Source organism: Podarcis vaucheri, assembly GCF_965113315.1.
Source record: "Podarcis vaucheri genome assembly, chromosome: 3".
NCBI classification, from domain to species: Eukaryota; Metazoa; Chordata; class Lepidosauria; order Squamata; family Lacertidae; genus Podarcis; species Podarcis vaucheri.
Window position 1 is genome coordinate 18,866,919 of NC_138761.1, and position 13,742 is coordinate 18,880,660.

General features: G+C 46.4%; 1 protein-coding gene across 3 annotated transcripts in view; it reads left to right on the forward strand.

The window, feature by feature from the left end:
* BCL2L11 (BCL2 like 11) overlaps positions 1-13,742 on the forward strand; it is a 107,471-nt gene that overhangs the window by 43,001 nt on the left and 50,728 nt on the right. The window contains exon 2 of one of the 3 annotated variants that reach the window (XM_082217972.1): positions 8,153-8,297. In XM_082217972.1, the coding sequence (XP_082074098.1) occupies positions 8,251-8,297 (47 nt within the window). In that variant the 5' untranslated portion in view covers positions 8,153-8,250. Of the gene's footprint in view, positions 1-7,739; positions 8,298-13,742 lie in introns of those variants that run through there. The other 2 variants (XM_082217974.1, XM_082217973.1) reach the window with 2 other exon arrangements.

The window sequence follows — 13,742 nt, forward strand, 5'->3', positions numbered from 1 at the left end:
AGATCCCTGTAGGCGGCCGCTGCGTCCTCCTCTCTCTTCCTGGACGCCACCGCCTCGGCAGTCAGTCGTGAAACCGCGTCTCTGAGTTCCGTTATTTGCTGTTCGGCCGTCATATTGTCTACCGTTCGTGAGCTTTCTTGTAGGCACCCGCTTTCCCTCCTCTCCGCGAGGTCGTGGATGTCCACAATTTGAAGAGAAGGAGCTTACTGTCAGGGTTACTTCCAGATCCTAGCTCACAGAGGATCACGCTAGCCAGCGGTTGTTGATTAAAAGTCTTTATTGAGTTACAGTCTCCATTCTTGAGCTGCTGCGTGCAACCCTACGCCTTATGCTTAGGTCGGCGAAGCTCCTTCTGAGTCTCCGCCCCTTGCGCACCAACTTAATATCCTAGCCCTGCTCCACCTTTTCCGCCTGACAGTTCTCCTCTGGGTCCCTCTGCCCCCCTGGGTCTCTCCCTTCCGGGATTCTTCTGACGCTGACCCCCCTGACTCCCCTGTCTCCTTGCGCCGGGCTTTAGGACCTGGCTCTCTTTCCGGGCTGCCTACTGCGCCACCTTCCTGTGCATTTGAACTTGGCGCGCGCGCCCAACCTTCCACTTTCCGTCTAACCGTCACTTCGCTCCCCGATGAAGGTGTGGCCACTCCTGACTCGTGCCCTCCCTCCTGTTGTGAGCTGCCAGCGCTAGTTCCCAGGCGCTCTTCCTCTTCCCTACTCTCTGGCGGTGACGTAGGTCCCGATCTCCAACTGCTCCCCTCTGAGTCCCCTCTGGCTCTTTCTTCCTGGGGTGTCCCCCTAGTCTCCCCCCTTGCCCTTGCCACTGGTGCTCCTCTTTGTGAATCTTCTGATTCACTGGACAGACTCGGAGATCTCGGGTCGTCGTCGTCACTCATCCTTTCTTCTGCCTCCTCCCCCTCGCTCTCTGTTTCCTCCCTTGCCCTCGCCTCTGCTCCTGAACCCCTGACACACACACATATATATATATATATATTCCAAACATTAAAACAAAAATGCAACCAGAACCCAGGAAAACAGCAATATTTAAACACACAAAAGCATATAAAACTAAATTTCAGAAGTTTCAATGACATAAAATGGTGTCCAGCTTCATGGGTCAGGAAAAGCCTGGGTAGAAAGCAAAGTCTTCAAAAGATTTCTGAAGCAAGTGATGGTTGCCACTTCACTTATGGCAGAGGGAAGCGCATTCCACAGTACAGTGGTAAAAATAGGAAATGCCTGCTTTGGGCTCACCTCCCTATGATGTTCTGCCTGGTGGGGTACCACAAGTAGAATTTCCCCAACTGATCTAAGTGATCTTAGAGACCTATACAGAAATAAGTGGTCCTTCAGGTAAACCGGTCCCCAAGATGTTCAAGGCTTCATATGTTAGACAGCAAGACCTTGAGCACAGCCCAGTAGCTGATTGGCAGCCATTGAAGTTCCCCCAGCACAGGTGTAATATGTGTGCTTCCAGGAGCTCCACTCCACAAACTGGGCACAGCATTCTGCACAGCTTCTGGATCAATCACAAGGGAAGACACACACAGAGAGCAGTCGTAGTTGCAGGTACCTGAAATGCAAGTCAAGCCCACAGGGTCCCCAGATGACTCCATCCACCACTCTTGGGTCATGCTGTGTGGAATGTGGTTTGTGTGAGCATCATGGCAGAGCAGTTGGATAGTGTATAGTAGTCAGGAGAAGCACATCAGGAGTTATTCACACTAACAGAATAATAACAAATGGCTGGGGAAACATGTTTGGTTTCTTTGTGGAAAGGCCCTATGCATCTTTTGAAATTAGATGGGAAATTGGAATTAATTTTGCAAACCAGCTAGGTGGTGTTGCAAGCCTCCATTCTCAGAGCATCCCAGAGCAATAGGAAGCTGCCTTAATGTCAAACCACAAAAGCAACTGAGATAACCATATGACAAATATCCATAGTTGCAAAGTAAAATGTTGCAAAAAAAAAAAAAATCATCCACCCACAAAACAATCTGTATGCGGCGAAGGAACAAAATGTAAATTACTGTGAAGGGCAAATTTATTTTTTTTTAGATTTGCAGTGTGTGTGTGTGTTTGTGTGTTTCTGCTTGGCAAACCTAGATAGAGATGCAGCTGCAAAAAGCCAATTGAAGCAAAGAATATAAGAAGTGAACAGAACAATATAAAGCAGGCGGAGCCAATGTAGTGTTTTCCGGATGTTGCTAGACTCAATCTCCCATAATCATCCTCCATTCGCATGGGGCTTGGGGAGTTGGAGCAGAAGCTCTCTTACCCTACTTCCCCACATCATGCATGATTATATATGCCTCAGAAATGTCTTCCTTTAGCTGCATTTCCTACCCCACCCCCCAAAACGAAGGCTAAAATTCCATAGCTCAGGCATGGGGAATCCTTTTTTTTTAATGAAGGGATGTTAACCCATGGGAAAATCAATTGCAGGCTTTGTGAGTCTCCTTCTACTCCGCTTTAAGTCTCCAAGGTTGGAGTCTCCAAGACTGGAGACTTAAAGAGAGAAGGGGAAAGCTGAGCCCTTTGCAAGTCTCCCCCTCAGTGCTATTTTTCTAGAAGAAGAAGAAGAGTTTGGATTTGATATCCCGCTTTATCACTACCCTAAGGAGTCTCAAAGCGGCTATCTCCTTTTCCTTCCTCCCCAACAACAAACACTCTGTGAGGTGTGTGAGGCTGAGAGACTTCAGAGAAGTGTGACTAGCTCAAGGTCACCCAGCAGTTGCATGTGGAGGAGCGGAGACGCGAACCCAGTTCACCAGATTATGAGTCTACCGCTCTCAACCACTACACCACACTGGCTGCCAGAGCTCTCCATGAGCTTCTCCCTTGTTCTCTTAGAATGGCAATGGTGCCCACCTGAGAGGTGCTGGAGCTCCAGCTGAAAAAAGGCCCTGCCCCCTCCACCTTTAAGTCCGCAATCTCAGAGGCTTAAAAGGGAAGCACAAGGAGACTTGGAAAAGGTTTTGCGAGTCTCTGCCTGCTCCCCCTTTAAGTCTCCAAGATTGGGAATTTGAAGGTGAAAGGTGGAAACTCACAGCCTCTGAGATCTGAGGCTTAAGAGGGAGGCATGGGGAGACCAAACAGTACACACACACAACCCACCCCGTTCAAAGCAGTGTACTGAAATGCAACATAAAAACAAATAGAAATGTATAAAAACAGACAGCCTGCTTCTTGAGCATTTGTCCTAATTTGTTTGCAGGGAGATTAGATGATGTCAACATTTTAAGGAACATTCACTCAGAATTGATTTTGGGGAGGCTAAACAATGCTGCACCAAAACAAGTGTTATCCCACACGTACCACTGCATGTTTCCTATCACTTTCCTTATCATAAGAAGTCTGATCATTTGGGGAAGTGGGTTTGTTGTGCAAGAGCTCCAAACCAGCTTTAGCTGTGCAACTTGAATTTGCCGGTACAGTATATGATTGAATCCCAGCTGAAATCGTGACAGCCTGGAAGTGTCCCCAAACAGGAATTGATGAATAATAGCATCCAATCTTATGAGTCAGGGAAAGCCTGGGTAAAAAAAAAAAAAAGTGTTTTCACAAGATGCCTGAAACAGCTGGTTTCTTCTTCGCATGCAGCAGAAGGAAGGGCATTCCAGAGTGCAGGGGGCAGCAGCAGAAAATGGTAATTCTTGGGATACCACCCAACTGATCTACAATATCAGTTTTTGAGATGGTGTGGACCTGCACTATATAGGGTCTCCTCACAGATTCACCAAAGGCGTTATCATGTTTCAACTCCCTCCTAGCTTATCAAACCTTGGTTACAGCTCATGGTTATAGAGGAGGTGACATAACTGGAAACTCGGGTTCAGACGACCTGCTAAACTTGGCTATGTTCAGAGCAGCACAGAAATAAAAATGGCGAGCGAGGGCAGTGGCGTAGCATGGGGGGTGCAGGGGGGGGCCAACCGCACCGGGCGCAACATCTGGGGGTTAGGGTTAGGGGGCGCAAATCCATGGGTTAGGGGGCGCAAATCCACGGGTTAGGGGGCGCAAATTACTTGCCTTGCCCTGGGTGCTGACAACCCACACTACGCCACTGAGCGAGGGAACACAGTGGCTGCAAGCTCCTCTCCAGGAGCCTGCATGTTTGTGCAGACCCGATAGGCAGTAGTTTGGCTTACAATGACATGCGAACCAGACCACTGAGTCTGGCCAACCAGAGGTGACACAACCACCTCTTCTGTCGCTTTTTTGGCCACTGTGATGTCACAAAGAGGCTAGCCAGTCCCATGCCAGGCCATGGAGAATTAATATGGAAGACCTTAGGGTTACAAGACCCATAAGCACTTTTTAATGAATTGAACAATTACAGTCATACCTCAGGTTACAGCTGCTTCAGGTTGCGTTTTTACGGGTTGCAGATTGCTGAAACCCGGAAGTACCGGAACGGGTTACTTCCGGGTTTTGGCGCTCGCACATGCGCAGAAGCACTAAACCGCACTTTGTGCATGTGCAGAAGCTCCACATCGCAAGCAACACATGTGCAGACGCGGGTTGCGAACGCTGCAGGTTGCGAACGTGCATCCCGCACGGATCACGTTCGCAACCTGAGCATCCACTGTATTGCCCAAGGACCTCCTGATCCCTTACATCACTGCCTGACCACTGAGGTCTTAGGAGGAGTCACAGTTATAGTAGTGGTCCCCATGGCTTAGATGTATTCAGCATCATGGGCCGAATTTTATAGAATTCCCTTCTGTTTGAAGTCAGACAGGCCCTCTCCCTGTTGAGCTTCCAGCGTCTACTGAATTCTGGTGTTTAACTCATTTTTATTTGCATTGTATTGAGTTTCTTGTGCACTGCTGAGAGAATATTGTAAGTGATGTATACAGTGGTACCTCGGGTTAAGTACTTAATTCGTTCCGGGGGTCTGTTCTTAACCTGAAACTGTTCTTAACCTGAAGCACCACTTTAGCTAATGGGGCCTCCTGTTGCTGCTGCGCCGCCAGAGCACAATTTCTGTTCTCATCCTGAAGTAAAGTTCTTAACCTGAAGCACTATTTCTGGGTTAGCGGAGTCTATAACCTGAAGCGTATGTAACCTGAAGCATATGTAACCCGAGGTACCACTGTACATTGTCGGAATAAATATTGCCTGATTTTTATGAGCTTTGAAACGACGCCACTGTACAAATCAGGCGAGCAGCTTCGGAACCTTTCACTAGAAAGCCCCTGGACACAGAAGCAGACAGTAAGATGTGTCTTACTTACAATATATTTACGCTGTTCTTTTTAGCTGCTTTTTGACTCCCCTTACCAGCAGGGAGAAAGATGTCCAGCTCTGGAGCACCTCACTTTATTAATGAAGGCAGCCATGTTACTTAAATAAAATACTCCATCTGGGATAGTAGCACTTTTAATTGCTCTTGTGGGGGGACTGGCAAGAAAGCACATTTATCATTGCTGAGTCCTCCCCTTCTGCAGGGATAATACTGTCATCGCTGAGTAAGGATGGCGGACTGGTGGTTAATGAGCACAACTACCGTCTCTCGAGTTTGGGTATGACAGGAAAGTGGGTGTCAACAACTACGACCAGGGAATGCAGATAATTCTCAAGAGATCTCAGCTGGTTCTCTATTTAAACTCATCTGACAGTGGTGTGATTTCTGAGCAGAGCTAATGCTTAGCCAGGTTTCCTGTCTCCCAGAGTGGGTATTCTGAGACCCAAACTACAGATTATACCAGAGCCACGTATAAGGTTAACACAACAGCTGCTGCTCTGCCGCAAAAAGCATCCTTGAAGTGGGCTGGTTTCAAGCAGAGAATCTGCTTGCAGGTGGAGCAGACGAGAGATGTTAGGGATGGAAGAGAAATTTAGTTTGGCTGGGATTTTAATGTGAACCTACCTGTTTCGCACATTCCACAACAACGTGCAAGCTGAAATAGGTATCCTTCAAAATTCATACTGTGGTGCAGTTCATTAACCAAATACTGTGTACAAAAAAGTCCGTATTTTGGGGGAGTGTGCCTGAAATGTGTGTATTAGTGAAAATAATAAATAAAAGGCATTCTATTCACTTGCGAATAGAATTCTATTCTATTCACAGGCGAAACAGCATACAAAAATGCGCGTATTGGGAGAAACTGGCACTAAAATGCTTGGAAATTTTCATGAGGACTAAAAAAAAAATGCAGACAGATGCAGACTTAAGACTAGAAGAATGAGAAAATGAGAGAAACACAAATTGACAAATATGTCCACCTCCAGGAGGGCTTTGGGGAGAAAACAGGAGGTAGGTAAAGGGTAAAGCCACCCCTCTGCTGATTCTCTGTTGCAAATCAACCCCTCTCAAGGGATCTTTGGAGCTGGGTTAATGTTACATGCGGCTTCCATCTGATTTTACCCAGTGATGGTGAAATCAGTTGGAAGAGGAGAGTTTAAAGGGAGAAAGTTGGGGGAGAGGGTTAAGCACTCTCTCATATCCTATCACCACTGCACATTTGCCCCTCCTGAGGTTGCTTTGAAGACGTAGCCAGTTGGACATTACACATGTCTACACTGTAACATTCGGCCTGAACACTACCTCTTAGTATAGGTTTAGGTTGATGGAATGCCCACAGATACGTCATCTGCTCAGATGTCATGATGGACAGTGTGCCTACTCCTTCCATCATCAAACTGTACTATCAAGAAGCCTCCCTAATGAGCAACCAAAATCTCCCTTGCTCTAACTTAAGTCTAATAGATCTAGGTCTTTCCACTAGTATGTACCAGGGATTCTCGCTGCCTACTTAACGGAGGGGAACTAATTTTGCAGTTCCTGTTGCCTGAAAAACTGGGAGCAAAAAATATTTGTCAATATATTGCAAATTACCACACAGGGCCCCTCCAAGCTGATGCTTCATTGACAACAATGTTCTGGACACAATTAATACTGCGCAGGTGGTGATTTGTTCTACTTTGTGTGTTCTGCGATGCTTCCCAGTCCAATCTCGCTGCTGATGTTCAGAGGGGTTATATAGTGCAACAAAAGCGAAACAAAAATAAAGCGGAACATTTCTGGTATAAAAAATTATGGGATTTCAGTAGAAAGTTAAGGGATATGCACTGGCTGGAAATGAAGCAGTGTGACCACTGTGAAAATGGGAAAGTATATGGCAAACCATAATGAATATGCAATAAAAAGGACATATGGAGGAACTCTTAGTCTGCAAGTAGATCATGATCTGCTTTCTGACCACGCCTGGCGCCTGCTTTAGAACAACCCAACTTTATGGTGTATATCTTGTGTGTGTGTGTGAATGTATGAATATATCCCACCATTCACCAAAAGGTCCCAGGTCAGAATACAGGGCTACTCATATAAAACCATGATTATAACAGTAAAGTGTCTGTCTCTGTGTGTGTGACAATTCCAAATAATACCTGTTACACCGTCAGTACAAGTTCATAACAGTAGATTGAGTGCTGACCAGCAAAATTTAATTTTAGATTCACATCAATGCCGCTTGAAAACAGGTTTATGCAAACAAATGTATGTGTCACTTTCTGATTTATTGTTCCTTCTAATGTGGTATGGCATCTGGCACTTTTTCACAAATGTGAGATGAGTTGATGTCAAAGATGAGGCAGAAAATTCATACAGAAAGTGGTGGCGCATGTTTTGCCTTAAAATAGCACACAGCACTATAGAAAGGTCAAGGAGTTTCACATAATTCTCCTATCATCCTTACATCCACCCTGTAAGGTTGGCATAATTACCTCCGGGTTGCAAAAGGAGATTGAGCAGTGCGAGAAGCTGACTTGCCTATGGGTATCTAGCGCGTTTGCTGTATGAGCAAGGTGAGATTTGGTTGTGTTGTGTGCCCCCCTCCCTACTCACTGCTTCATAAGCTGGAACCAAATTGTTATGTACTAAAGTTCTCACCCTGGGCCAGCAGGGGGATACTGTAGATAGTTTTCACTCAGGTCCACATATGCAAATAAGGGATCGAAAGTGACATTCAGTGATTGGATAGTTACAGAAAGTTGTTACTGTTGCGTTGTAGTGGAGCTCTATATAAGCAGGCTCGCTGAACCCTTCAGTTCAGTTCTGTTCTGGCCTGTGAATAAACAAGAGCTGTCTGAAGAATCACTGTGTTGTCTGATATGTTCACCCAAAACTTAACACAAATCATCCTTTTTTCAGTGTGGTACAAGAGACTGCCTGTAGCTGAAGAGCTTGGCCGCTGAATCAGGCCAGTAGCCCATCTAGTCCAGGATCCTGGTCTCACAGTGGCCAGCTAGATGCCTATGGGAATGTCACAAACAGGACCTGAACTGCAACAGCTCTGGTAAGCTTTGCCCACTCTTTCCTCCAAATGTGTCCCTCCTCATAGGAGCATAAAATATGTGGAAGCGGGTGGATTTACGCTGCGAAAACCCAAGCAGACTGCGCAGAGCTCCAGAAGCATCTTCTCAAAGTATAAAAGGCTCTCTCCCCACGTGTGATTCCCAGCAACAAGATGGTGATTGCAGGCTGACTGATCCAGCAGCACCTCAGCCCCATCTGCACTATAGTTTTAAAGCAGTACCATACCACTTTAAACACTCGTGACTTCCATCGAAGAATCCTGCGACGCAGTGGCGTAGCGTGGGTTGTCAGCACCCGGGGCAAAGCAAGTAATTTGCGCCCCCTAACCCGTGGATTTGCGCCCCCTAACCAGTGGATTTGCGCCCCCTAACCCTAACCCCCAGATGTTGCGCCCGGTGCGGCCGGCCCCCCCTGCACCCCCCACGCTACGCCACTGCTGCGACGTGCAGTTTGCTGAAGAAACTGGGAATTATTCTCTGAGAATTGTTCACAATGCCCAGAGTGGTTTTCACAATCAATCCCTCTTCCCACTGGGAATTTTAGCTCTCAGGGGCGAACAAGCATCTCCTAAGAACTCTCAGTACCCTTAATAAAGGATTCTTTGAAGGAAGATTTGACTGTATAAAGTCGTACGACAGTAAGAGGCAACCCAATTTTGCTTGTTTGCTTTTTGCTCACTCCCCACCCTTCTTTGTCTAGCGTGATGAAGAATTTTGGAAAGCTCAAAAGTGTGCTTGGCATTTCGTGACATTTTGGTTGGTTCTAATATAGATACTGCCCAGCTGTGGGTTTGGGAGTTCTTTTCCGTATGGAGACTGGTTTTGGTTTTGACAGATTAGCATGTCTCCCACCCAGCCCAACAAGCTAACCTAGCAATTGTTCCCCACAAAATGTCACTACTTATTTCTGTTGGCGCTGCACAGAGTTATGTCCACAGACTCTAAGATCAAAGAATTTCACATCACTTTCATTAGTGCCACATTTGGTATTTCCTGGCCGTGGGTCCCCCCCCCCTTCTCTTTTCTCTTCGTTGATGGTTGAGTTGAGGTAAATGACTGTTTCTGTGTGAGACCCCCTGACGAAACATCATGTTAAAATGAGGCCAGTTATCTTGCCAAATGTTTGCATTGCTTTGCATCAAGCATGACTCCCTCCTGTGCCAGAAATAATCTTACATGGCATTAATCAGATTTGCCGAGCAATTGAAGCAATAATTCCTCTCTCAGCACAGATTTAACTGGATTTTAAAACTCCTGCCATGCAGGAAACATTGCCTGGTTAAGCCGATGCATCCTGTTGGGGGGAGATGCACACTAAATAAAAGTTCTAAATTATGAACAACAAAAGAAGTGAACATTTTTTTCTAAACTGCCTCTTGCAGAAAGCTGGAAGACTGTGGGGCCCTCCGCAATGGTGTGTTTTTGTGGGTATATGCTGCAATAAGAGTGCCTAAGTGATGGTTCTATGCTAGACTGTCCATACATTATTCTGGTTTATTGTTCTGTAATGCTTCCCCAGTGTTATTGTGTTACGGCCTACTGGGTTGCTGTTGCTTTATCCTGGTTTTGTTGCACTGTAACATCCACCAAGTGCGATAGGGAGCCCCGTACTGCAGAGCACAAGGAGGGTTTTTAAAAGCCCCCTTCTGCAACCCCTCTCCCAAGCTGCTATTAACCCTAGCTAGGAAACTTCCAGAGCTGCCAATCAGTTTCCATCAGGGTCATGGCAGAACGAATGGGTTAAACCCCATCCCTACACACTGTAGTCTCAGTCCTGATTAAGGCTGTACCTCCTGACAGCCAAACTTGTTAAAAATAAGGAGTGGAGAAAGTTTTTCAGTGTGGAGGCGGGGGGGGGGTCACAATACCTTAGTGGGAAGTAATTGCCGGGTGCATTTCAAAAGTGAGCAGGGCCACACAATACTTTACAACACACACCTCTTAACACACAACACACACTTGATGCACTGTCACAGACACACAAAGACTATGACCTCCCTAACAGGTTCCCCCCACTCTTCAGCTGATCCACATAGATCAGCTAAGGAGAGAGTTGCTTTCATCCCTTTTGCCAACATACCACAGTGATCTACGGGATCATCTGAGGAGTAGGGAGGTCTCAGTTTTCATCCCCATCCTGGAAAACACCCAATGGAGTGCTGCAATTGGAAGGAAACTGGTCTACAGGGTTGTTGCTTTATCATCATTAAAAGAAAGAAAACGGAAGAGGCTGTTAGGTTAGCTGAAATGGCTTCATGGGCCAGATCTGGTCTGCAGCCATATACCTCCACCCAACATTAAGCACAAATACATATTTAAGCTCTCAGCTGTTCACAGATCCCAGCAGCTCCTGACACAAAGCTAGCTACAAGCAGGTAGGGTGGTTTTTTGGGGGGAGGGGGAGAGAACTCTACTTCGACAGAGGTTTCTAAAACCATGCATAGTGTGAAGACAGTGGATAGAGGGAGAAATTTACAGTAAAAGCCTCCCATGAAAGAGGAGAAACCTTACCTAATAACTATGAAGGAAAGTGAGGAAGCAACTCAGAACCAAGTAAGTAAAACTAAATTGTAGACGAGAATTGAGGAACACCTTCTACAGGAACAGTACATCCAACTAGAGCAGGAAGAAGAAGAAGAAGAGTAGTAGTAGTAGTAGTAGTAGTAGTAGTTTGGATTTGATATCCCGCCTTTCACTCCCTTTAAGGAGTCTCAAAGCGGCTAACCTTCTCCTTTCCCTTCCTCCCCCACAACAAACACTCTGTGAGGTGAGTGGGGCTGAGAGACTTCAAAGAAGTGTGACTGGCCCAAGGTCACCAGCAGCTGCATGTGGAGGAGCGGGGAATCGAACCTGGTTTCCCAGATTATAAGACTACTGCTCTTAACCACTACACCACACTGTAGTGTACCCTCTTCTGGTCAAGATGGGTCCACTAGGTGGGTGAAGTCAGTCCCAGGTCTGAGGACATTTCACCAAGTACCACCTGCAGTTTTGTGGCTCACCACATGAGGCAGCTGTTTACATATCTCAGACAAGTTACTAGATAGGACTTTTCTTTTCTTTTTTAGTTTAGGGAGGGAGACAGCCAAATGGAAAAGTGATAAAGGTTTCTAAAATTGTGCACAGTGTGTGGAGAAGCAGATAGATAGGAACACTTCTCCCTCTCTCGGAATATTAGAAATTGGAATTACCCATGAGATTCACTGGCAGTAGCTTCTTTGGTGGCAAAATACTCTTCACTTTGAGTATTCATTGTGTAGGATTCTTTGCCACTGAGTGCCACTGGGTCAAGAGCTTAGATGGCTGTTACAGAAGATTAGAGCAAAAGCCTGCTCACAGGGAGGTCAACAGCTCTCTCCTGCTATTGTTCCCCTGCAAAAACACTCAGAAGCAAATGGCTGAACTAGAATTTATTTTAAAATTTCCTAGAATTTATTCTCTGCCATCCCAGCTCTCTAAATTAGCATAGCAAAGCCAGGAAGATTGTGATCACTACTAATACCTCTGCTGTGGTGGATCGTCACTTTTCTTATCTTTTATACACTTGAGCTTTGGTTAAAAAGGCCACAGACTCTCTCTCTCTCCATTGCATGGCCTTCTGACCCTACTGTTTACATTTTTTATCCTTCAATGTGCGCATGAGCGCTAGACGATAACACATCATGAGTCTGACAAAGACAACAGAAGATTATGCCACAAGACATGGTTAGTCATAAAGGTGCTGCCTACGAGATTCTTTTTTGATGCGACAACAACCTTGTAGCGTTGCGTGCCACTATGAGGTGTTGGTGGACAAGCCTACAGGTACTCGTAGGACTGCCTTGCTATGGTTCTCTTCATTCCAGGCTGGGTGGCCTCAGAGTATTTTGATGAGTGGCTGGAGTGGTTAAAGTGTCAGAGTAGGACCCGGGAGACCAGAGTTCGAGTCTCTACTCAGCCATGAAGCTAACTGGGTGGCCTTGGGCTTTTACTTCACAGAGTTGTTGAAGGCTCTGTTGTCTCCTCCTCCAGATTCACTCCACCCAGGTCTCAGTAACGCACACCAGGTTGGCTCCCTCATTCAGCATCCAATTATGGATCCGTATGGACTCTTTGTGAACCAACCTGGCAGTGCACAGCCAGACTGTTGACTACAGAGGCAGAACAACTGAATCACAGGAAGGGTGAGGGATAATAAGTAGACACCTGACCCCCGTCCTTCCTTTCTAACTGCCTGCTCACCCACACACCATATTTCACCAGTCCTGTAACTCCTGAATTAAAGTTCCTTCCACCCACCACTCTCTTTCTGATCTTATTTTCCCAAAAGCACATGCCAACAACATAATCCAACAATAGGGTAACACACCAACCCATCATGCAAGTGTGCTTTCTAGGAGAGCATCCAGTTCCTACATAGGTTGCCCTCCCTTAATGTAAGCTCTCACCAGAAGATAGATGAGAGTAAGTTGGAAACAAAACACCCTCTTGACAAGATCTCCCTCTCACCAAGGAGGGTCCATCAAATTCACACACACCACGCTCTCATAGCGCTCACATAAATGCAAATTCAAACAAAGAGAAAAGGGTAGTGTCCTCACTACAGACCCCAAGGATCCTCCCCTTCCTGTGTTATCCTGCTGCACTGCAAGTCCTTATTAAGTAGCTAAAAGGTAAAGAGACCCCTGACCATTAGGTCCAGTCATGGCCGACTCTAGGGTTGCGGCGCTCATCTCGCTTTATTGGCGTGGGAGCCGGCGTACAGCTTCCAGGTTGTGTGGCCAGCATGACTAAGCCCCTTCTGGCGAACCAGAGCAGCGCACGGAAACACCGTTTACCTTCCTGCTGGAGTAGTACCTATTTATCTACTTGCACTTTGACGTACTTTCGAACTGCTAGGTTTGCAGGAGCTGGGACCGAGCAACTGGAGCTCACCCTGTTGCAGGGATTCGAACCACCGAACTTCTGATCGGCAAGTCCTAGGCTCTGTGGTTTAACCCACAGCGCCACCCGTGTCCCTTAAATAGCTAGATGGCAGCAAATGAGCCATAGGCGCTTGCTGCCGCCTATCTCCCTCCTTGCGGATTCTGCCAAGACCCAGGGATGCAAAGGTTGTAGGGCAGCCAAGGAAAGGGTGGGCAGGTCTTTCCCAACCTCCATGCTCCTTATATGTTGTTATCAGTTGTGTTTTGATGTGTTTCCAGCTGCCTTGAGAAGGATAGCCCTGCAAGGTGGCTACAAATGCTGGAATAATTTTTTTTTATTATTTTTTTAAACCCACAACCTCAAGGGGTAGACTGCTGCTGTTATGTACTCTATATAGAACCACTGCTTGACTGTTTTTTGATCCAGTTCCAAGCAGATTAGCTGCAATGCAATTTTCTTCCAACTTTCATATTCGTCTAGATCGACTACAATATCCAATAGGGTTTTGCATCCTGAGTTAG